Source organism: Neolamprologus multifasciatus, chromosome 9, assembly GCF_963576455.1.
Source record: "Neolamprologus multifasciatus chromosome 9, fNeoMul1.2, whole genome shotgun sequence".
Lineage (NCBI taxonomy): Eukaryota > Metazoa > Chordata > Actinopteri > Cichliformes > Cichlidae > Neolamprologus > Neolamprologus multifasciatus.
In genome coordinates, this window is record NC_140447.1 from 5897420 (window position 1) to 5923025 (window position 25606).

General features: G+C 43.7%; 2 protein-coding genes across 2 annotated transcripts in view; one reads left to right on the plus strand and one right to left on the minus strand.

The window, feature by feature from the left end:
• Window positions 1-1008: 1008 nt before the first annotated feature.
• Window positions 1009-25606, minus strand: part of LOC146510903 (stonustoxin subunit beta-like) — a 360716-nt gene continuing 336118 nt past the window's right edge. Inside the window, exon 17 of the mRNA XM_085172837.1 lies at window positions 1009-1415. The gene's annotated coding sequence lies outside the window, so the exon portion shown is untranslated. The remainder of the gene's footprint in view (window positions 1416-25606) is intronic.
• The window catches only part of LOC146510904 (NLR family CARD domain-containing protein 3-like), a 42993-nt gene continuing 19050 nt past the window's right edge, over window positions 1664-25606 (plus strand). The window contains 7 exon segments of the mRNA XM_085172842.1: window positions 1664-2677; window positions 2762-2881; window positions 3253-3369; window positions 4732-4967; window positions 5072-6788; window positions 6790-6933; window positions 13883-14059. Of these exon segments, the coding sequence (XP_085028968.1) occupies window positions 2589-2677; window positions 2762-2881; window positions 3253-3369; window positions 4732-4967; window positions 5072-6788; window positions 6790-6933; window positions 13883-14059 (2600 nt within the window). The 5' untranslated portion in view covers window positions 1664-2588.

The following is a 25606-nucleotide window of genomic DNA, read 5'->3' on the forward strand; positions in this document are numbered from 1 at the left end:
ACTCTGCCGCTTTGGACAACACAAGGGGCATTTATAAACATCTTTGCTATTTAGTGCACAATATCTGAATAAACTAACAACATCCACCAACATAGAACTGTGGCAGTCAGTGCAACTGAGGTATTAACATCAAGTCTAAGATGACTCACTTAATGGAGAGAAAAAGTGAGTGGCAGGGTTTTTTAAGAAAAGTAGCTTTTCTGCATTATCAGCAGTCAGACTGTTTCTGTTTTCATCTATAGTGTGTGACACTGAGCTAAAAAGCCTTTCACTTTCCACACTGCTACATGGGGCTGAGAGGTATTTACTCGTCTGTTTCTCTGTTTAGAAGTCTCACTAGCACAGTCACAGCTGGGATGACATCAGAGGCTAGTGCGTCGTAGCTGCTCACTTTTTTAGCTAGTTCCTCAAAGGGGGCGAGGACGCCAACAGTCGTCTCCATAAGAGCCCATTGGTGAGCGGTGATATAGTCAGGGAGTTCGTGCTCGAACACGCCCAGCACTCGCTTTTGCTCAATGAGGGACTGGAGCATGTAATACGTGCTGTTCCAGCGCGTCTGTATGTCCTGCTGCAGTCTCTTTATTGGCTGATTAAGCTGTCCCTGAATGTCCTCGAGGCGGGAGTAGGCTAAGGTGGAATGTTTAAAATGCCCAACTATTTACCGTCCCACTGCTTTAGCATCAGCTATGCTCCTCTGTGCTAATAAGCGTGGGTAAATAAGCGTGGGTAAATAAGCGTGGGTGAACTCTTTGTGCTCGTTGTCGTGTTGGGATTTTGGTGCTTGATTAAATTACTTGTGTTAAATGCGCTACCTTTAGAGCCTCTGGACAATTTCGCTGACCACAATTTGCAGTCCGCCTTTGTTTTCGCGTCTTCGTTCACTTTGAAATAGTTCCACACGGCTGACTTGTCTCGCCTGCCCTTCTCTCAGCTCTGAGCTGCAGCCGGGGCCTGGGGGCGGTCACTCAGGGCCTGGGTGCGGGCACTCGGGGCCTGGGGGCGGGCACTCGGGGCGATTAACCCCTTACATGCCGCTCAAACATAGACAGGTCTCAGACCGTGGTATCGGTCCTCGGTATCGGGGGACTTTTAACAAGTACGAGTACTTTAGAAAATGTGGTATCGAGGCCGATACCCGATATCGGTATCGGTGCATCCCTACACGACACATTAAAGGCCGGTCCATGAAAATATTGTCGGGCATAAACCGGTCCGTGGCGCAAAAAAGGTTGGGGACCGCTGCTCTTAATTGTTGTGACACGTGTTCGAAATGCAGAGAGGTGCACTCGATTTGTCACACGGAGCAGCGCGAGAGTAAAGCACGAGGGAGGGGCTAATAATCGGCTCAGTCATTTTTAATGATTGTTGAAAGCCCAGATCGTAATCGAGATTAAAATTCGATTAATTGAGCAGCCCTAGTAACCTGTACTCTGATATAGTGTATTTCTATATGTTAAAACCAAGTAACACTTACTGATTTCTGTTTGTACACAGACATGGTTGAAGTGCAGACGTCAGTCTCAGTGTTTGACCTCAGCTGTCCCTCAGCTGTTGGTCTCTCCCAGTGAACATCTTTGCATCTCTGCCTCCTCCAACTTCTGTGGAGAGGGGAGGCAGCACTGAACAAAGAGCTGTGACTGCTAAGTGTTTTCTTCAGTAGAAATTAAAGCTACACAGGGAGAAACATCAGTGTGGCATATATCATTTGTATATTATGTATATCATTTCAAACAGAAGTGATCCAGTAATGCTGCACTAATGAATTAAACTATTCACTTTAGCTAAAGTTATTAAGTTAGCTAAAAACCTGGGATGCTGTGTAAGACATAAATAAACCTAAAATACAATGGATGGACATTCATGTTCATGTTTCCCTGGAATCATGTTTGTGTGTCAAAGCTGAACCAGAGCAAACTATGCTAAATTAGCATTTATAGCTAACAGCTACAATAAGTATAACAGTTACTGTCAGGCTATCATTTGTTTACACGACGCCTGTTCTTATACATATAATAAACTCTCAGAAAGATTACCAACCTGAGAGTTTGTCTGCTGGTCTGACATGATGAATGACTTCTTAATTCAGCTCAAGATGATGTTGATTTCTGTCAGTAACACTTTCAGTGCTGGTAAAACGTAGTTCTATTAATCTGCACTCAGTTACTGTTGAACCGGAACCAGACGTCAGTCCAAAAAACTGAATTGTAGAACTGAAACTGAACGGTAAGAAGTGAAATTTTTAAAAGATAAAATACAGTTTCAAAGCATTTACTCAAGTTACAGATTCAATCTGAGCAGTTCAAATTCAAATTCAACTTCTTCAAATTCAGTTTCTGATGGTGCAACGTTCTGCCCATATCACGGCTCCATCTAGTGGACTGATAGTAGAGCAGCTGATGGCAGCTTCCTCTGCCTCACACTGCTGTCTGACTGCATTCAGCTGACACTGAGATGAAGCAGGAAAGAAGCAGCTGATATTTGGACAGCACACATGATGGAAAGGAGGATTTCAGTTGATGTGCACATGAATGATTTGTGTTTCCTCTGCAGGTGAAGGTAGAAAGTGTGTGTGAGCTGAATTGAGCAGCATGGATCAGTGTGAGGACAGAGAGGAGGGAGTCCCTCCCTCTAAAACCACTCTGTGTGGGGAACATGAGAGCCAGACCAAAGCTCAGAGGTGAGATGACCATCTCTAACTGTCCATGACTCTTCTCCATGTCACAGCTCAGCACTCACATCACTGCTCCATCATTATTCACAGGAAGAAACGAGGAACTAAACGTAAACATGAACCTGAACCCAGCTGTGTGTCCTTAAAGAGTGACTGGTCTAATGGTCGCATCATTAATTTTAAAGTCCAGCCTGTGTCTGCTGCAGAGAGGTGAGCTGTTAGTAACATGAACTCGTTGATCTCAGGTTGGTGTCTGATTTAAATTAACTGTTTGATGTTTCCTGGTCTCTAAACTTCATCTCAAAGGAAGTAACTGAGTGAGGAATTCCTTTATTCTATAAAACATGTCCAACATTTAAACTCCTGGTGCTCACAGTAGGACCGTCAATAGTCCTGCACTGTGTAAATGACTGTGTTTACCTCTGGGTGGCGCTCTGTTCTTATACTGCCAGCACTAGTTCAGATTTTCCTTTTGGTCATGCTCAGCCTGCAAACAAGTTTCTCTTTGGGATGATGAGTATTTTAAGTTTCCTTCAGCTTCTGTGGCTGCAAATGAAAACACATTTTTCTTTTTCTGACAGGATCATTGGGAGACCTGCTGGACCTGAACCTGAACCCAGCTGTGTGTCCTTACAGAGTGACTGGTCGAATGGTCGCATTGTTAATTTTAAATCCCAGCCTGTGTCTACTGCAGAGAGGTGAGCTGTTAGTAACATGAACTCTTTGATGTCAGTGGTTTCTTCCACCTGTCCTCGTCCTCCTGCTCCATGCCTCCACATTAGTGATCCTGAGTGGTAGTCACAGAGGGACTCAGAGCTCTTTCTGAATGATGGCTCAAGTGTTTTAGCAGACTGCTTAGCCTCATCACCAGGCCTCTTAACACTGGTTTTATTGACACTTTTAATCTGTTTGTGAAATCATTCCTTTTATCCCTGAACCCACAGAGTCCATCCCAACTGCTTAGGAAGCCGAATCCTAACAGCTTTCATTTGGTCTTGTCTCAGACACAATGATGAAAATATGTCAGTGTTTCTGACTGCAAACGGATTCTGTCTTATGTCCAAAACAACCTACTAGGAAAAAACCAAGCCTACGTGCCCATGTACTTTTAACAACTCCAGTGTAATAAAATGCTTCTGATTTACCAAAAACCCTCTAACTGATGCGAACGATGAGGAGTTTACCGATATGTTTATAGTTGCACAAAGACGTCACAGCAGATAATGTCAGCAATGTTTCTCATACTTTTATCTTATAGATGAGTAAAACTACAATGAATGGTTAAGTTCAATGTTTTTGTGTCATTTCTTTGTTTTCTTTTTATCTGCTTCCTGGATATGACTCATTAATAAATAATAATTACTAAAAGGAAATCACAATAATCTGTTTCCTAAAATAGTGTTTAGCAGTCTTTATTTCTGATCTTGTATTTTGATCAGCATAGAAACAAAATGAACTACATCATCTAAAAAGCAGAGATGAGATTCTGAGACCACCTGAGTGGAAGCTTTCTACTAGTTGGCCAAGCCTAAAAATTCAGTCAATAAAAATTATGAACATAATATGACCTGCCAGCCAACCCACTGGGGAAAAATCCAAAGTGTTGCTGGTTATGTGGACCAACCTATTTCAACAGTTGTAAATGGATGGAAAGCCCCCAACATACAAGCAGCAAGCCGAGGGGATACTAAAATACCCACCCCAGCTACTGCCTCTTAGCAAGAGTAACTCCAGACTGAGACAGTCCAGTCCCTCTCCAGGAAACTGGTTCTTGTTAGCTGAGCCTGACTATATACCTGAAGGTACCTCTCAACCTAGCTCAGGCTCCTTCCCCACCAGAGAGGTGACTTTCCATGTCCCACTTGCTAGTCTCAGTAGCCAGGGACCAGTCTGCCAGGATCTCCACTCGTAGCCACCACCCAGCACACACTTCACCTGACCCCTATGGCACCATCTATTGGTAGGGGGCCTACAGGAACTTCTGCACAATCTTGTCAAATTTGAATAGTTTTTAGCAACAGTCAGTTAATGATTTTGGTAATAAAGAAATGTGTTCACAGAGCGAGGAAGAGGCGCTGTGTTTGTGAGGAGGAGCAGCTGTCCTGCTGTGCTTTGTGTCAAGACGTCCTGAAGGATCCAGTCTCTACCAGCTGTGGACACTGGTTCTGCAGACAGTGCATGTCCTCATACTGGGACCAGTCTGCTTCATCAGGAGACTCGTCCTGTCCCCAGTGTGGAGAAGCATCCAGAACCAGAGCTGGACTGCAGACAGCCAGTCAGAGCAGCTGTGTACAAAGTAAGACTGAACATCTGTCTGCTGATGGACTCATTTCTGAAAACTGGACTCCTTGTTGTTGTTCAGACATTGAAGAGTTTTCTTTCTGTTTTTCTTTCTTTCAGCAGATGTTGGTCTGCAGGAGGTTTTAGATGAACATAAGATCAGCCTGAGGAGGAGATGTGAACGTGTGACTGAAGGAAGTGATGAAACAGGAAGTAGAATCCTCCTCAACAGGATCTACACTGAGCTCTACATCACAGAGGGACAGAGTGAAGAGGTTCATACCCAACATGAGGTGAGGCAGCTGGAGACAGCTTCCAAGATGGACGCCCTCCATGACGCTCCAATCAGGTGCCAGGACATCTTTAAAGCCTTACCTGACCAACAGAGACCCATCAGAGTGGTTCTGACCAACGGCGTGGCTGGTGTTGGAAAAACCTTCTCAGTGCAGAAGTTCACTCTGGACTGGGCAGAGGGCTTGGAGAACCAACATGTCAGTGTGGTGGTTCTGCTTTCATTCAGGGAGCTGAACCTGATCAGAGATGAGCAGTACAGTCTTCTGGAGCTGCTCCATGTTTTCCATCCAACATTACAGAAGGTCACAGCAGAGAAGCTGGCTGTCTCTCAGCTTTTGTTCATCTTTGACGGCCTGGATGAAAGCAGACTTTCATTGGATTTCACCAACAGGAAGCTGCTGTCTGATGTCACACAGAAGTCATCAGTCAGCCAGCTGCTGACAAACCTCATCCAGGGGAATCTGCTTCCCTCGGCTCTCGTCTGGATAACTTCCCGACCTGCAGCAGCCAATCAGATCCCTCCTACATGTGTTGACAGGGTAACAGAAGTACGAGGCTTCACTGACGCCCAGAAGGAGGAGTACTTCAGGAGGAGATTCAGTGATGAAGAGCTGTCCAGCAGAATCATCTCCCACATGAAGACATCCAGGAGCCTCCATATCATGTGTAGTATCCCAGTCTTCTGCTGGATCACTGCTACAGTTCTGGAGCACATGTTGACTACAGAGCAGAGAGGAGAGCTGCCCAAGACCCTGACTGACATGTACTCACACTTCCTGCTGGTTCAGACAAAGAGGAAGAAGAACAAGTACCACGAGGGACATGAGACGAGTCCACAGGAGCTGACGGAGGCTGACAGGGAAGTTCTTCTGAAGCTGGGGAGGCTGGCGTTTGAACATCTGGAGAAAGGAAACATCATGTTCTACCAAGAAGACCTGGAGCAGTGTGGTCTGGATGTGACTGAGGCCTCGGTGTACTCAGGAGTTTGTACAGAGATCTTCAAAAGAGAGTGTGTGATCTTCCAGAAACCAGTCTACTGCTTTGTTCATCTGAGCATTCAGGAGTTTCTGGCTGCAGTCTACATGTTCCACTGTCACACCAACAGGAAGACAGAGGTGCTGGAGGACTTCCTGGGGATAGACCGGTATGATGGCAGTGATGGTGATGGCAGTGATGGTGATGGCAGTGATGATGGTGATGACCATGGTGATGATATTGCAGGCAACTCTTTTCTTGGTGTTTTCCTTGAGAGAGTCATGGAGAAATCCCTCGAGAGTGAAAATGGCCACCTGGACCTGTTTGTTCGCTTCCTTCATGGCCTCTGTCTGGAGTCCAACCAGAGACTCTTAGGAGGTCTGCTGGGTCAGACAGAGATCAGTCCAGAAACCATCCCGATCATCATCAACAACCTGAAGGAGATGAACAGTGATGAAACCTCTCCTGACAGAAGCATCAACATCTTCCACTGTCTGATGGAGATGAACGACCTCTCAGTACATCAGGAGATCCAAGAGTTCCTGAAGTCAGAGAACAGATCAGAGAGACTCTGAGATCCAGTGCTCAGCTCTGGCCTTCATGCTGCAGATGTCAGAGGAGGTTCTGGATGAGTTGGACCTGCAGAAGTACAACACAACAGAGGACGGACGACTGAGACTGATTACAGCTGTGAGGAACTGCAGAAAGGCTGGGTGAGTCCAGATGTGATCATTAACATCATTAATTAGTGTAGATTAGTAGTTTAGTTCTTCAGATATACGCAGTACTAAACGACTCTCCTTAGTTTGAGTTTCTCAGATAAAATGTGTGTGTGCACTTACACTGTGTGCTGTAGACTCACATCTACATGTAGTACCTGTGTGGTGTCATCAGGGGGCAGTATTTTAAACCTGCTGCTGTTGTTGGTCATTCAGACGCTCCTGTTAGAGAGAGACAGAAATAAGAATCTATGAAGAGCTTCTTTGTAGTAAAGTGAACTCTGATGTTACAAACAGAGACAAATATCCAGAGCAGTCACCGTCTGAGCTTCTCCTCTGACTACAGACACAGTTTAGTGGCATAAACATGGTGAGTGAGGATGAAGGTGCTGAGGAAGACTCTGGTTTAGTGTGATTAAAGTGTGATGTACTGATGAGTGACAGTGCTGTGGGTCAGAGTGAGGCTCAGAGGTGAACCAGCTGTGCTCTCTTACTGCCAACAGTGGGACAAACTGAGTGAGAAGACACTGCTGACATCTGGACTGAACATGTGTCAGATATGTGAGCTAATGCTGATGTCACAGCAGCTCATGGATTCACTCTCATTCCTGCTGCTGCTCCTAATGTCTTCATGTCCTCATTAATCACAGAGCTGATTGTTCAGTGTTTAGTTGTTGCTGCTGAAATGTCGTCCCTATTTTCTGCTGATGGAATTCACTGCTGTGTTTCTGGCTGCTGTTTACATCCCCGAGCTAACTTCCTGGCAAACGTCATGATGTCATCAGTGTTTTATAGACGGTGTGAGGTTCATGTTGTAACCACAAAGTGTTTGTGTCCGTACGCTGCAACCTTCCACACCATCCTTTATTGTACAGACTCAGCAGCAGCTCCATGGATCCCAAATCCAAGAGTGGAGAACAGATTTGAAGTGTGTCCATGCAGTCACAGCTGTTTCCACCATGTTTCCACTGATATTAATCCTGTTCAATGACACGTTTCATATCAGTGAATATGTTCTTTAGGACGTCCACTGACATGTTTAAGTGTCCTGCTGGAAATCACTCAAATCATCCATGAAATCCATGAAAAATCCTTTTAGTGTTTCTAACTTCACCCTCTGTCCTCTCTCTCTCTCCATCCTCCTCACTGCTTCTTTCACTGATAATCACACAAACATCGTATTCATAGGGCTGGGCGATATGGCCTAAAATTCATATCATCGTATAGTTTGAAGCATGTGCGGTAACGATATATATCACAATATATTCTTTTCTTCTGTATAACGTATTTTCCACACTATAAGGCTCACTTAAAATCCTTTAATTTTCTCAAAAATCGAGAGTGTGCCTTATGTATGAATTCTGGTTGTGCTTACTGACCTCGAACCGATTTTGGCTGCAGAAATCTGTTAAAAATGTTTTAGTACAACTTTGGTAAGCCGCACTGCTTGATGGATTGTCAGAGCATTACGGCTGCCGTAGTGAGGAGCTTCACGGAGGAATCTGGGTCCTAAACTCCGTCAGCTTCAGGTCCCAAAGTCAAACGAACACTGAGAGTTAAAAACTGTCTAAATTCTTTCATCTTTAATAAAATCATCAGTGTTGCTGCTTTACCAGGTGTAACAATTAAGTTTAACATCCATGAAAACAGAAATTATTAAATTTAACGGAGTTAGAAGTTAGCAGGAAGTTAGCTCGCTAGTTTACACCCAAACATTTCATACCATGTTCTGACTGAGACATTTTTGAAACTAATTCAAACGTACACCTCTGCTACCACTTCCAACATAAATGAAGACAGAAAACTAAACAGCAGTGGCGTTTGTAGGGTTACTGAAGTTGGGCTAGCTGGTGTATAATGTTGTGCTACGTGATTGCTAGCGACACAGCTATGTTAGCATAACATTAGCACAGTAAAGCTGGAGGATGAACGCCAACTTTTTTTCCACTCGATAAAAGTTAACGTGAGGGATTCTGGTGGTCAGGGACAAATGCAATCGCATAGCAGGATGCTGTACACGGGCCAAACTGAACAGCAGCGAGAGAATTCAACATTAATGAATCAATAGTCGTGTCCAAATTCATGGGCTGCATCCTCCTGAGGACCCGGCCTTCGCGGTCTACGTGGGCCGGGTCCTCAGAAGGTCGGGTAGGCCGGAAGTAAACAGCTGGGGAAATTGGACGGTCTAGCCTTCAGATTAGCGTCACCGCTGTCTCGGTGGAGTTCAATAAACTCAGCCGTCTGCTCCTTGCTATCTTGTACTAGTGTTTTATTTTTACTTTGTTTTAAAACATGCTAACTCTCTACTTGTTTATGATCGCCAAATGCTGCTAGCTTTAAGATCCTCTCAGTTAAAAACTCTTTATTGCAATCGTGGATATCAGGGAACCTTCTCCCACCGCTCCTGTCGAGTTCCAGCTTGTCTCCGTTGTGTTCTGGCACTACCTCAACTGAGAGGGCGCTGTAGACGCCGTGAGAAACGCAGTGGCTTATTGGTGAGAATCAAGGCTACCTGGACACGATTTCGAAAAATACCTCACCCTATCCCGACTGGATGTGACCGCGTCAACTACTGGCACTCTCTGGACATGGCTTACACTTGCCTGACACCTGTTGTTGGGCTTACGACAATAACCCCTCGCCAGCGTCCCCCCCGTCTTCGCTCAGGTGGAGTAAACCCTCAGAACCGACGGCCGATAGGTCGGGCATCCGCTTCGGCCGTTGAGCCACCAGTACCATTAAGATTAAGTCTTGTTAATGCTCGATCGCTAGCAAACAAAACTTTTATTCTTAAGGACTTCTTTACTGATCGGGAACTGGATCTAATGCTTTTAACGGAAACTTGGCAGAGAGTCGGTGAGTCCAGCTGTTTACCGCCTGACTGTGAATATCTTAATGTGCTGAGGATGACTGGGCGTGGTGGTGGAGTGGCAGCTGTTTTCAGGAAGAAGCTCTCTTGCAAACAACTCTTAACTCACTCGTATTCTAGTTTTGAACTTCTGGCGTTTGAATTGGGGCATCCCCGCCCGACACTCGTTGCAGCTGTATACAGACCTCCAAAATATCACAAGGATTTTATCCAAGACTTTTCAAACTTCTTAGCTGGAACTGTGCCAAACTACGATTGAATCTTAATCGTTGGAGATTTTAATATTCATGTGTGTTGTCCCTCCAATTCGCTGGCCAGAGACTTTTTAAGTTTGATAGACTCCTTCAGTCTTGCTCAACTTGTGTCTGGGCCAACCCAGAAACAGGGTCATACTCTGGATCTTGTGCTGTCTTTAGGGTTACCGGTCCTAAACATGGAAATATGTGATGCTGTTTTTTCTGATCACTGTCCTGTTGTGTTTGATATACTTTTATCTCTCCGCCATTTTACACCTCTTATTTCTACACGTTGTTATCGTGTTTTTAACCAATCTACAACAGAACAATTTTCTATTGCTTTTAAAAAAGTTTTAAGATCTCCCCTTGGCTTTGGTACCGAGGAAATGACAGTTAATTTTTATGATAAATGCAAAACTGTCCTTGATGAGGTCGCTCCTTTTAAAACTATAAACTCGAAACCACGACCAGACCCATGGATAAATAAGGCCACTTGTTCAGCCAGACGAGAGTGCAGGAAGGCTGAACGTAAGTGGAAAAAAGATGGGCTGCAGGTTTCTCATGTTGAGAGACAGTCTGTACAGGTATCAGGACATTGTAAAAGCAGAAAAGTGGAGGTTTCTTTCCAATGTTATTGAGAATAGCTCCAATAATCCTCAGGTTCTTTTTTCAATTATTGACTCTGCCCTGAATATTTCTCCAGCTTCTTGTATTAATAGTTCCTCAGACACCTGTGAAAGGTTCTTGCAGTTTTTTATCAATAAGATAAAACAGCTTCGATCTATGATCGCCCTGCCTTCACATGACGCGTCTAAAATATTCACCTGCTCTGCTGTTTTTGATCAGTTTGAGCCTGTGTGTCTTGATCAGGTGGAGGAAGTGGCACAAAGACATCATCGTGTCCAAATGACATTATTCCAACACATCTTCTAAAAAACATTTTTAAGGTTGTCAGTTCTGACATTTCAGCTATTTTTAATAGCAGCCTTAGCTCAGGTGTTGTGCAGCCTGCTTTAAACATGCTGTTGTACAGCCTGTACTTTCCCCATATTTCAAAAGTGCTTCATCTCTTTGCTATGACTGTCGCCCGCCATAATTTGCAGATTATGGTTGTAGCTGCTGCGATGCTTTCGACCAAAACAGGCACAGCTTGATGACATCATTAACATGCACAATCGCGGTAGAGCGATATAGTCAAAATCTCTATGGTTGGCCAAATTTATACAGTTTCTATCGTATATCGTTTCTATCGCCCACCCCTACGTATTCAGCTACAAAATAACACAATAATATAATCTGATGATCATTATTATAAGAGCAGGATCCATATTTGATATCAGAGTAACACACTGATGGTTATGTGCAGTCATGTGGGTCTCTGACTGTGGGTCAAACAGAAGCTTTTGAGCCCCGGCTCGGACAGTCTCGGTCGTTGTGTCCTTGGGCAAGACACTTCACCTACCGCCTACAAGTGTTGGCCAGAGGGGCCGATGGCGCGATATGGCAGCCTCGCCTCTGTTAGTCTGTCCCAGGGCAGCTGTGGCTACAACTGTAGCTGCCTCCACCAGTGTATGAATGTGTGTGTGAATGGGTGGATGACTGGGTGTGTAAAGCGCTTTGGGGTCCCTAGGGGGGACTAGTAAAAGTGCTATACAAATACAGGCCATTTACCATTTCTGATTGGTTGCTGACCTTGGTCACCTGTCCACTCTCACCTGTTTGTGTTTGCTCTCTCTTTGCTGTCTCCATCCTCTCTCTCCTTTCTCTCCCTCTCTGTCTTTGTACCGTCACTCAGGTCCAATGGAAACAATGACATTTACAAACCAATCAAAGACAAACTGATCCATGTCAGGTGATAACAATATTCAAAGTGAATACAGGCTGCTGCTGGACACAGACAGGTAACATCATTTTGACTTGCTGTCACCTGGATCTGGACTCATAAACACTGAAGCCCTGAACAGGAATACAAATCATTTTCTGCCAACTAGCGACACACCAGCAGATAATGGCTCAGAAAGCTAAAATGAGCCAATCATTTCTGTGTTTAGTTCCTGAAATCAGATCTGATATCAGCAGCTCTGAGTTCATTCATCATTATTGTCCAGTGATGAGATTTCTGCTCAGTTTGGTAACAGTCAGCAGGTTTTTCCTGCGTGTGGACGTGAACAGTCGTACCTGACAGCAGGTAGCAAACAGAGATCATCTTTCCAGCTGGAACTCTTCACTGAGCTGAACTCATTCAAAATGTTCTGGAGTCAAAACAGGAAACAGTCCAAATGTGTGTCTTCACTCTGACTCTGGATCAGATCTCAGTGACAGACTGTGGACATTATGGCAGCCTAAATGTGACACCATCTTCCTCCTTCATCTGCAGATTAAAGCCAAACAAAGATTCTAACACACCAATTAGTTAAACTGCAGGAATGTCTTAAAGACATAAAGACTTGGATGGCCACTAACTTTCTGCTTCTTAACTCAGATAAAACTGAGGTCATTGTACTCGGCGCTGAAAAGCTTAGAAATATGGTATCTAACCAGATTCTTACTCTGGATGGCATTACCTTGGCCTCCAGTAACACTGTGAGGAACCTTGGAGTCATTTTTGACCAGGATATGTCCTTCAACGCACATATTAAACAAATATGTAAGACTGCGTTCTTCCATTTGCGCAACATCTCTAAAATTAGAAATATCCTGTCTCAGAGTGACGCTGAAAAACTAGTTCATGCATTTATTACTTCCAGGCTAGACTACTGCAATTCATTATTATCAGGATGTCCAAAAAACTCACTGAAAAGCCTTCAGTTAATCCAAAATGCTGCAGCAAGAGTACTGACAGGGACTAGAAAGAGAGAGCATATTTCTCCTGTTTTGGCTTCCCTTCATTGGCTTCCTGTTAAATCCAGAATTGAATTCAAAATCCTGCTCCTCACATACAAGGTCTTAAATAATCAGGCCCCATCTTATCTTAATGACCTTGTAGTACCATATTACCCTATTAGAGCACTTCGCTCTCGCTCTGCAGGCCTACTTGTTGTTCCTAGAGTATTTAAAAGTAGAATGGGAGGGAGAGCCTTCAGTTTTCAGGCCCCTCTTCTGTGGAACCAGCTTCCAGTTTGGATTCAGGAGACAGACACTATCTCTACTTTTAAGATTAGGCTTAAAACCTTCCTTTTTGCTAAAGCATATAGTTAGGGCTGGACCAGGTGACCCTGAATCCTCCCTTAGTTATGCTGCAATAGATGTAGGCTGCCGGGGGATTCCCATGATGCATTGAGTTTTTCCTTTCCAGTCACCTTTCTCACTCACTATGTATTAACAGACCTCTCTGTATTGAATCGTATCTGTTATTAATCTCTGTCTCTCTTCCACAGCATGTCTTTGTCCTGTCTTCCTTCTCTCACCCCAACCGGTCGCAGCAGATGGCCGCCCCTCCCTGAGCCTGGTTCTGCCGGAGGTTTCTTCCTGTTAAAAGGGAGTTTTTCCTTCCCACTGTCGCCAAAGTGCTTGCTCATAGGGGGTCATATGATTGTTGGGCTTTTCTCTGTATCTATGAAGCGCCTTGAGGCGACATTTGTTGTGATTTGGCGCTATATAAATAAAATTGAATTGAATTGAATTGAATTGAATTCTCATTAAAAGTCTGCAGGTCTGAGAGAGACTCAATCGTTGTGTCATGTCAAACACAGTAAGATGAGCTGAAGCACAGATGTGAAGAGCAGATTCATCAGATTATGACCTCACTCTGTTTTGTCTTCATATACATTCAGTCTGTGTTTATAATGCAGATTTTCTGCTTTTACAATAACGCATTTTATATTTTCTATCATCACAGACTGACTGGCTGTGGACTCTCAGAGTCTCACTGTGAAGTTGTGGCCTCAGCTCTGAAGTCCAACCCCTCCCATCTGACAGAGCTGGACATGAGTTACAACCTCAAGCTGCAGGATTCAGCAGTGAAGCTTCTGTGTGCTGGACTGGAGAGTCCAAACTGTCGACTGGAGACTCTGAGGTGAGTTCACTGACTGCGGCTGTTGTTGTTTTTCTATATTTCAGGTCTTTGATTGATGTTTGAAACTTTCTTTAGTTCCTAAATGTTCAGGATGTGTCTGAAGACAAAAGTGAAGAAGTTTGAGTGCTTTCAGAAATGTTGTCTTTCTAAACGACTGAACAACAGTTTTTCCTTTTGGCTCCAAACAGAAGTGACAGACTTGTGCAGGGTTCATTTAAAGGTTGACAGAAGTGGAGTGGTGACAGGGAGATGTTTGACAGGACAGTGTTTCAGCCTCCACAGGTTCATGTTGTGCTCCATCAGTCAGTGAAGATGAAGTCAGTACTGATGAGGCTGTAGAGTGTGTGAGGGATGTGAATGAGGATGATGAAGATCTGATGATAGCAGATAAAAACAGGCTGCAGAGACTTTGAGCTTGTGTGGAAACAGAGAGAGAGAAAAGAAAGACATTAATGTCAAAGCTAATAAAGGTGACGTTAGGAGCTGTGATGATGTTCATTTATCAGAAGCTGATCTGGCTGCTACAGAGACGACCCACACAGCTGCTGTGGTGAGGTGTGTGTTAAAGCAGAGGAACACAGAGCAGATGAACACAGGCCCAAACATGACAACAAAGCAGGATTCAGGCTCTGTGAGAGGATTTCAAACAGAAGCTGGAGAAGAGAAAGGACTCTGTTGGACTACGGAAAGAAGGCAAGGCAAGGCAAGGCAAGGCAAGTTTATTTGTATAGCACAATTCAACAACAAGGTGATTCAAAGTGCTTTACAGAGACATTAGAAACAAAAACAAATAAAAAGCATGATTTAAAATTGATTAAAACAAGCAAACAAACTAACTAATTAACAAACAAACAAACAAACAAACAAAACAGTATATAAAATCAAAACAGATAAAATCAGAACAGTAGATAAAATCAGTAGTTAAAATGTAAGTTTTGAGTGTGGATTTGGTGCTTTATTCAAATGCAGCTGAGAACAGGTGAGTCTTCAACCTGGATTTAAATAAACTGAGTGTTTCAGCTGATCGGAGGCTTTCTGGGAGTTTGTTCCAGATATAAGGAGCATAAAAGCTGAATGCGGCTTCTCCGTGTCTGGTTCTGACTCTGGGAACTGATAAAAGACCGGATCCAGATGACCTGAGGGATCTGGAAGGTTCATACTGGGTCAGGAGGTCACTGATGTATTTTGGTCCTAAACCATTCAGAGCTTTATAGACCAGCATCAGAACTTTAAAGTCTATCCTCTGACGGACAGGCAGCCAGTGTAAAGACCTCAGAGCTGGACTGATGTGGTCCACTTTTTTGGTCTTAGTGAGGACTCGAGCAGCAGAGTTCTGAATGAGCTGTAGTTGTCTGACGGATTTTTTAGGTAGACCTGTAAAGATGCTGTTACAGTAATCAAGCCTACTAAAGATGAATGCATGGACTAGTTTTTCCAGGTCCTGTTGGGACATCAGATCTTTTATCCTTGATATATTCTTGAGGTGATAGTAAGCTGATTTTGTTATTGTCTTAATGTGTTTTTCTAAGTTTAGGTCTGCATCCATCACTACACCCAAATTTCTCGCCTGGTTTGTGGTTTTTAGGTGTATAGACTGAAGTTCTCTGGTGACCTGTAATCGTTTTTCTTTGGCGCCAAAGACTATTACCTCAGTTTTGTTTTTGTTTAGCTGGAGAAAATTGTGGCACAACCAGTCATTAATTTCCTCAATGCATTTACCAAGAGCCTGTACAGGGCCTCGGTCTCCTGGTGACATTGTGATATATATTTGTGTGTCATCTGCATAGCTATGGTAGTTTATTTTGTTGTTCTTTATAATCTGTGCCAGTGGGAGCATGTAAATGTTAAACAGAAGAGGTCCCAAGATGGAACCTTGGGGAACTCCACATGTGATACTTGTCTGCTCAGATGTGAAGTTACCTATTGATACAAAGTATTTCCTGTTTTCTAAGTATGTTTTGAACCAGTTTAGTACAGTTCCTGAAAGACCTGTCCAGTTCTCCAGTCGTTTGAGTAATATGTTGTGGTCAACTGTATCAAATGCTGCACTGAGATCCAGTAAAACTAAGACTGACATTTTTCCACTGTCTGTATTCAGACATATGTCATTAAACACTTTGGTCAGAGCGGTTTCAGTGCTGTGGTTCTGTCTAAAACCTGACTGGAAGGCATCATAGCAGTTATTCTGTTTTAAGAAGTAATTGAGCTGTTGAGAAACTGCTTTTTCAATGATCTTACTTAAAAATGGGAGATTTGAGATCGGCCTGTAGTTGTTCATTTGTGTCTTGTCGAGATTGTCCTTTTTTAGTACAGGTTTAATTACAGCCGTTTTTAGTGATTCTGGAAACACACCTGATAATAAAGAAAAATTGACGATCTGTAACAGGTCTGACTCTAAAGTCTTTGAGACCTTTTTGAAAAAACTTGTTGGCAGGACATCTAAACAGCAAGAGGAGGAGTTCAGTTGACCTAAGATGTCCTCCAGGTCTTTGCTGTTAATCGGGTGAAACTGTTTCATGGTGTTTAAACTGTTTTTCGGTGGACACAGTACATATTCTGGATCTGCTGTTGATGTACCAATTGCTTGTCTAATCTTTTGGATTTTTTCTGTGAAGAATTTGGCAAAGTCATTGCAGGCCATGGTCGAATGAAGTTCAGCTGCCACTGACACAGGAGGGTTTGTTAGCCTGTCAACTGTAGAAAATAAGACCCGAGCATTATGACTGTTTTTGGTGATGATGTCAGAGAAGTAGGACCTCCTTGCACTCCTCAGTTGTAAATTATAATTGTGAAGTTTCTCTTTATAGATGTCATAATGAACCTGGAGGTTTGTTTTTCTCCATCTGCGCTCAGCTTTCCTACACTCTCTTTTTTCATTTTTCACTAGTGTGGAGTTTCTCCATGGAGACTTTTTCCTTCCAGAGATAACCTTCACCTTAATGGGAGCAATTGTATCCATTACATTTAACATTTTAGCATTGAAGCTATTGACGAGCTTATTGACTGAACCTCTGGACAGGTCAGGTGTTAATGGGAAGACCTGGTTAAATATCTCACTACTGTATTCAGTTATACACCGTTTTGTGATCACTGCTGTTGATATATTTGTGTGGGCTGAGATTTTACTTTCAAAGAAAACACAGTAATGATCAGACAGGCCCACATCAGACACAGTAACCTTTGAAATGCTCAGGCCCTTGGAGATCAGCAGGTCAAGAGTGTGTCCTCTATTATGTGTGGGCTCTGTTACATGCTGAGTCAGCCCAAAGTTGCCCAGAGTGTTACTCAGGTCTTTAGTCCCTTTATCCTGAGGGTTGTCCACATGGATGTTAAAATCCCCAACAATAATTACACAGTCGAAATCAACACAGATCACAGACAGCAGTTCACTGAGATCATTAAAAAAGTCTGTGCAGTATTTGGGAGGCCTGTAAACATTAAGAAACACAACTTTGGATGGGGCCTTCACCCATCAGACATCAGACTGCGGAGACAGGGCATGAAGGTGGTAAGGAGGAACTAAGGGGGGCGAGGCTGGGCAATGTGACTTCGATTGCTCTGTTGAGGGTGGGGCTCGATGGCGAACCTTTGGCTGCTCTGGTGGGGGGTTTATGGGGGACAAAAAGGGATTGGGCCGGGGGGTAGATCTGAGCCCAGCATTGACCCCCTCCATCATCTCCTCAGTGAATTTCAGGTGTGGGGAGGAGGGAGAAAGGGAGGGGGAGGAGGGTGATGGCCTGTCAGGGGTTTGGGGGACTGGGGAAGATTGTGGTCCCTGGTCCTGGTCGTTGGTGTTGTTGAGAGAGTTAGATGCAAATAAAGACCCCTCTTCTTGCCTCTGATGTCTCTCCTTTCTGAGGCTCTTCCCGGGTGGGGGCAGATGGAGCTCCTCCTCAAGGTTTCTGCTGGGCTTTGTCTGTTCTTGGAGTACTGTTTGTTCCTCTTTATGAGGTCAAAGGAGCTTGCAAAGAAAAGCGTCTGGACTTCTTTAAGTTACTTGAAGACGTTTCACCTCTCATCCGAGAGGTTTCTTCAGTTCTAAGGTCAAATGGTGGAGAGTCCCAGATATAAACCTGGTGGGAGTGTCCCCCCACAGAGGGACAAAAGGACCCCCTGATGATCCTCTAATCGCCTGAGCCAAGGTGTGGAACTGGGTGTGGGTCCCAATCAGCCAGAGTTTCTGGTGAGTTCATTGTGAAACCTGGCCCCACCTTATCATGCGAATTCCTGAGGTCAGATGGCCCAGGGTGTGAGAGGGCGTTAAGGCGTCTGGGAAGGGATCTCAAAACTGGATTATAGATGGCAGAGAGTTGGTGTCGTAAACCACCGCCTCTGTTCAAAGATGGTCGCTCACAGTGGACATAGATGGCTTCTTTCACTCCTCTTTCAAACCATCTGTCCTCTCTGTCCAAAATGTGAACATTGGCATCCTCGAAGGAGTGTCCTCTATCCTTAAGATGCAGATGGACAGCTGAATCTTGTCCTGTGGAGGTGGCTCTTCTGTGTTGTGCCATGCGCTTGTGAAGTGGCTGTTTGGTCTCTCCAATGTAGAGGTCTGGGCATTCCTCGCTGCACTGTACGGCATACACCACATTGTTAAGTCTGTGTTTTGGCGTTTTGTCTTTCGGGTGAACCAGTTTTTGTCTGAGTGTGTTGCTGGGTCTGAAGTACACCGGGATGTCATGCTTGGAGAAAACCCTCCTGAGTTTCTCTGATACACCGGCTACATAGGGGATGACAATGTTGTTGCGTCTGTCCTTCTTATCCTCCCTCGCTGGTGTCTGATCTTCTTTTCTGTGCCTCTTTGCTGACTTTAAGAACGCCCATTTAGGATAGCCGCACGTTTTAAGTGCTTCCTTTACATGTGTGTGTTCCTTCTTTTTCCCTTCAAGCTTAGAGGGAACATGTTCTGCCCGGTGGTGTAGGGTCCTAATTACTCCAAGTTTGTGTTCCAGAGGGTGATGGGAGTCAAACAGGAGGTACTGGTCTGTGTGTGTGGGCTTCCGGTAAACTTCGATGTTGAGGTTGCCATTCTCTTCAATGTGCACAGCGCAGTCCAGGAAAGGCAAACAGTCATCCTTTGTGTCTTCCCTGGTGAACTTGATGTTTTTATCCACAGCGTTGATGTGCGCAGTGAAGGATTCCACTTCTTGTGTCTTGGTTTTGACCCAGGTGTCGTCTACATATCTGTACCAGTGGCTGGGTACTCTTCCTTTGAAAGAGCCAAGAGCCTTCCTTTCCACTTCCTCCATGTAAAGGTTGGCTACAATAGGTGACACGGGGGAGCCCATGGCACAGCCATGTTTTTGTCTGTAATAGCCTTCGTTGTATTTGAAATATGTAGTGGTGAGGCAGAGGTCTAACAGTGTGCAAATCTGATCGGGTGTGAAGTTGGTCCTGTCTTCCAAGGAGCTGTCTTCTTGTAGTCGTTTTCTGACAGTCTCCACGGCCTCCGTGGTGGGTATGCACGTGAAGAGAGAGACTACATCAAAGGACACCATGGTTTCATCTGGATCCAGGGTAAGTTTCTGGACCTTGTCAGTGAAATCGGTGGAGTTCTTGATGTGGTGTGGGGTGTTCCCCACGAGAGGAGCAAGGATGGTAGCAAGGTGTTTTGCAATGTTATAAGTGGCTGAGTTTATGCTACTGACTATGGGTCTGAGTGGGACAGCTTCCTTGTGGATTTTTGGAAGTCCGTAAATGCAGGGTATGGCATCCCCTGGGTAAAGGCGGTGATAAGTAAGGCGGTCAATGATTTTGTCCTTTTCCAAGTCTTGAAGGCAAGCTATAACTTTCTTTTTGTAGCTGCTTGTGGGGTCTCGCTTTAAGGCTTCGTAGGTATTGTTGTCACTGAGGAGAGTAGTGATCTTTGTATGGTAATCTGTAGTGTTTAGGACCACGGTGCATCTTCCCTTATCCGCTGGTAAAACAGTGATGTTGTGGTCTTTGCTCAGGGAAGCGACGGCCTTCTTTTCCTGTATTGTGAGGTTGGATGGAGGGACTTTGGCACTGGAGAGGGTGGCTGAGACTTTCATCCTGATTTGCTCTGCTTCTGTCTGTGATAATTTATTAATCCGTATGGCAGATTCTGTGGCTGTGATGAGGTCCACTAAGGGCAACTGTTGTGGAGAAATGGCAAAATTGAGACCTTTGGCTAATACTCTCTTTTCAGGTTCAGTGAGATTCCTGTCTGAAAAGTTCTTAACCCATTTCTCCTGACTGTCTTCAGGTGTGTTTTCTTCTATGGGTTGTGTAGGTTCAGATTCAGAATGAGGAGTGTGTGTTTTTGAAAGCAAGGTGTGAAATTTCCTGCATTGTCTTTCTTTTCCTTTCGAGTGTTGGGCCCGCTGAGCCTTGTCCACAAACTTGTAAACCTCTTCTAAGATTGGAGAAGGTAGAAGGGTTTCCAGTTCCTGCAGAGTCTGGCTGATCTTGATCTGGAGGGCATCTATAGTGAAATGGACCTGTCTTATCCTTTCACTTAAAAGGTGATTTTGCGCTCTCTGTAGAATCAAGTCTGCTCTGTATCCCCTGACAGTGGATCCAAGGCGCAGGCTCTTAGGAACAACTCTGGTTTGTCTGCATCTTAGGTTGAAACGGAGATGGTTCCTATAATCCGCTAGTTTCCTTGATTCCCTTTCATACTCCCGCACCAGTTGAAGGGTGTTCCTCCCAAAATGTACGGCAATATGTCTGTGAAGGTTCTCAGTCATCCAGGTCATCGTAGTCAAAGGAGCTTGCAAAGAAAAGCGTCTGGACTTCTTTCCTCTTTATGAGATAACTCCTCGTTTATCTCAGCCTTGGCACCAAGCACAGATGGATGACGTATGGAATAAAACAAGTTGGAGGTGAACAGTTTCACCCCTGACTTGTTAAAATTAAATCCATTTGCTTTAAACAGATGCCTGCGTTCCCAAAAAATATTAAAGTTGTTGATAAAATGCACTGAGTGGTCAGTACATGTTGATATGAGCCATTTATTCAGTGTAAACAACCTGCTGAATCTCTCGTCTCCTCCTCTGACGGGCGGTACAGGTCCACTGATGAATACAGCTGCATTCAGAGAGTTTACAGTATTTAATAATCCAGTAAAGTCCCGCTTCAGAACCTCCGACTGTTGTTTGGACACATCGTTTGACCCTGTATGCAGAACAATGTTTGTCACAGTTGGATATTCATCTGCAATTTGAAGAATTCTCTCCTTCAGGTTGTTGACCATATCCTTAGGAAAGCAGAGGACTTTAGTGTTCTTACCGCACATTCTTTGTACATCCTTTACGGCAGAGTCACCCACAATCAGAGTTTCAGGCCTAGCCTTTAGCTTTCCCTGTGGCCTTTTACTTTTCAGTAGATTTTCAGACCTTACTTCGCTACTTTTAGATGGATGGTTGTCCGATATAGATCCAGGGTCCTTTGATAGTGGAGCAAATCTGTTCTGCAGTTTCACATTCAGTTGTTTTGGAGGTTTGTTGTTAACCTTCCTATTCACGGTAAGAAGGCAGCTGAGACCAGTCCAAGTGTTTCCATGGAGCCCAGTCTAACATTCATTTATACACTAACGTACAGAGGTGAATGGGAAAATGAATCCATAGTTTCAAATGTAGAAATAGTTCTCAGTTCATTTACAGAGTTTAATAAAGTTCATGAGGAAATGAGAAATGTTCAAAACAGCAGCTGGTAGGAAGTCTGCTTCACAAAGTTGGTTCCAATTCCAGTAGTTTGTGATGCACTTGAACGCAGCGTGAGCAGTTCACTGCCTAACCCCACAGAGACTGTCACTCTGGACTTTCCTTTTTCCCTGTTGGCTGTCAGTGAGATTTCAGAGCAATCAGAGACTGTGGATCTGTGTATGAAGTATAATTCACGTGCAGCTGTAGAATGAATGGATTAACCCTAACCTGAGAAACATGTTACACCCCGGCTCTGCTAGGCGACAGGGGAGGTAAGATGAATGAGCCCAGAGACAGGAGGGTCAGATAAAAAAGAAAAACAAAAGGTTTATTACCACAACTGAAAACTGTTACTGAAACAACTCACTAGGCAATGAGGTGATTTAAACAAACAAAAAAACTTATCTATAGAGATTGACATTGTCGACTTTGTGGGTACCCGTGGCAACAACATCAAGACACTGCATGAAGCGCTAGCATTTCCAGCACCGGTAATTATTAATTCTGCGGCTTTAATCCCTACTTGCATTTTATTTGCCCCAAAAACAGTTCTGTACAAAACGATGAAGAACACGGCAGCTCCGTACAAAGACAGACGTGACGGAAAGGCAAAAAAAGGACGAGGAAAAAATCAAAGGAGTGAAAGGGTCAGACCCATAGGAGCATACAGAGTGGAGTAAGCACGTTAGTGTGCTGCCCAACTTTCATCACGCACATACTTTCAGATCTAATAAAAATAAAATAAGTGTTTCGTAAACATGTTGATGGATTGGCTGTGTTAGTTCAGTGACAGATTTATTTGGAAAGAAAACAGTTTTTAACTTGCAGTCAAAAACTAATGTGTATGCTTATACCTGCATTTTTATTTTGTTAAATACAAACAAAATTATAGCAGAAGTGCTGCCACGTGTCTGGCCAGAAAGAGCTGTTTATTTGGTAGTTCAGTGAACGGCTTCAGATAGTAAGAGTGAGGAAAAAAAATACGTTCTTGTTTGCAGTTTTGTCTTGTTGACATATCTGACTTACTCTTGGAACTATTTAGATCAACAGTATACAACCCCAAAGTGATACTATATCAATATCAAGTCGGTCTGATTCTGCCTTCCAAAATGACTTACTCATTTAACAATTTCAAAATGCTCTTAAATTGAAATTTCATTTTTCCACAGGATGTTAGATCGATAGTATCCAACCCCACAGTGATACCATATCAATTTCAAGGCACTCTGATTTCGTCTTTCAAAGTAACAAAATTATCCTGAGCAGCATGTACTGAAAGTTAGAGTTGTGACTCCAGGGCCTGTTTGAGTCTCCCCAAAACCATTTCCTGTGTGTTATTCTCCTCACTTCTCCCTCCCTTTCTGTCTTCTCTGTCCTATACAGTGAAGACAAAAGGCCTCAAGTTCTGAAAACTCTTCCCCTTCATCATCTTCCATCTCTCTCATCTAACATCACCAGTATTCTCTGAGTAGAGAATCTTTTCACAATCTTGAATGATAAGGATCCAAGTGGGTAAAGTTTATGTATTTGCTGTGTTCTCCCCAATTTGTAGTTGGGACAGAGTGTGGGAAACTCAAAATTACATCCAGTTTAGAAGAAAGTGTTTGTTTCATCATCCTTCACAACTCATCAACCAGGTGTCACAAACTGCAGCAGAACAGTACAAAGCACGTCATACTGGATGGCTGCAACAACCAGAGTTTTACCTACCTTTGGTATTTCTTGACAGCATGAGCATAATATTTACTTAACAGAGTCGTCTTCTGTAATCTTTTCAGATTCAGATTCAGAACACTGTATTTATTTTCAAGGGGCAATTAGGATACTGACCTTGCCAACCGTACATACAATACACAAACATCACATTGGGGAGACAGGTCAGGCTAGGTAGCTGGTCGGCAGCTGAGATAGTGTCCTTCACCCTGCCAGGTGAAGTAAACAGTCTTCCAGCCGACCCAGGTGGCCATGGTTAGGAACAGTCTAAACACCGTCTGTCATCAGGGTGAGATTTGTTATGTTCAGCTCCAGCCTTGAGACCACAGCTGGCGCCGGTATGTTAGCCGCATGAAATGATGGTGGTTTTCTTTGGTGCGAACAACTGCATGTCAATTTCACAACTGATCTAACAGTCCGTCACTCGTCTCTCAATCTCCCGTTGGAGAGCCACGAGCTTCTCCGAGAGGTTATCAGTTTTGCGCTCAAAGAGCAAAGTCTGAGTGCTCACGGCAGAAGTTGGAGCAGGTGGAGCTTAAAGGAGTAAGTGCTCATATAGAAAGACAGTTGTGTTTTAATGAAGCTATTTAGTTAACCAATAATTGTATTGCAGTGAAGCTTCTGTCTGCTGCACTGCAGAGTCCACATTGTACACTGGAAACTCTCAGGTCAGGATCCAAACATCCCCACTGCTGATCATTAAATGATATTATTGTATAAACAACCAAGCTTTATAGAATTGGCAGGTGAACTTTTCTTTATCTTGGGATTGCTGAGGAGATTCTTAATTACTGTCTGAAGATTTTTTACAGTCACATATTTTGTTTTAATGATAAAACAGAATTATTGTTCAGTTCAATGAGCAGGTAGCTGTAAGATTCATAATAATGAGGTATGTTTGTATTAAAGATGACTAAACTTGAACAGTAGCTGTGTGAGTTACTTTGTTCACTCATGTGTGCTGATGTTGTGAGTAATTTAAAGCTGAAGTAAACTTGTAATGAGTTTAATAGAGTTTCTGAAGTAAGTGTACTTGGAGATATTTATGTGTTTACTAAAGTCCAGGAGCAGGAGGCTGTGTGTAGCATAGAGGAACCCAGACCTCAGCTTTGTCTCCTGGGTTTCTGTTGCTGCTGTTACAGTTTCCCCTCATCGTTCCCTTCAACAGTCTCCTCATTGTAACAAATCAAACTGTTACTGTATAGATTCACGTCTGAATCTTGCCATGTGCTATTAAAACTAAAAGCGATGTTTCATACACCCACGTGGTTCAGTCACACAGTAACTGATGGTAAATAATGTTTGTGTTGAGCACATCGTACAGGTCGGCTGCTCCACACAGATCTCAGGTTTACATGCTGGAACAGTTTGTGATCATGAAGGATAAACCTCACTTCCTCTTTGTTTCATACAGATGTGACATGAACAATAACACATTCATGAAATCCTGTTAGGAACACAAACACTATTGTAGCTGGAGAATATATTTGAATGTAGGATAATGTAGGGGATCATAAACAACAGTAATAACTAACCACCACCTCACCATTTGGGTTGGTAGCTGCATGTTGATTGATGAAGTCATTTTCTTCTTCCTCCATTTCTACCTTATTAACATCAGATTAAAAGCTGCACAGAGACAGGCACTGGACATGTTTAGCCTAGCTTAGTACAAGGACTGGACATGGAGGAAACGGCTCTCATCACTGGATCAAAACATGAAAACAAATCTGAAGTAAAGTTTTGTTGAAGTGAACTGTGGTGGTTCCCAATGTTCCCTCTAAGTTGTGCGTGTGCACAATTGTGCATTGCTGGCACGTCTCTGTGCACAGAAAATCTGTGTTGCGCACAAAAAAAAAATCAAATCTCAATTGAAATTAAAATTAAAACTTTAACAATTCTGTTTTGCAGTGTTAGTCAGTGACTGGCTGCTCCCGTATGGGATCAGAACGATGCCACCTTATCCCATAGTCCAGCAAATAATGCGATTCACATTCGTATATACGCAGCTAATCAACGTGGTTGACAGGCTATGACAGCGTCCTTATGTGCCAATGTTTTAGCTAGCAAAGCGGCTGATGTGAGTGAAGCCACGTTAATGACAACGTGTACAACCATTGGAGATGTGAGCAGGACAGACGGAACAACCGACGGGAAAAGTGTG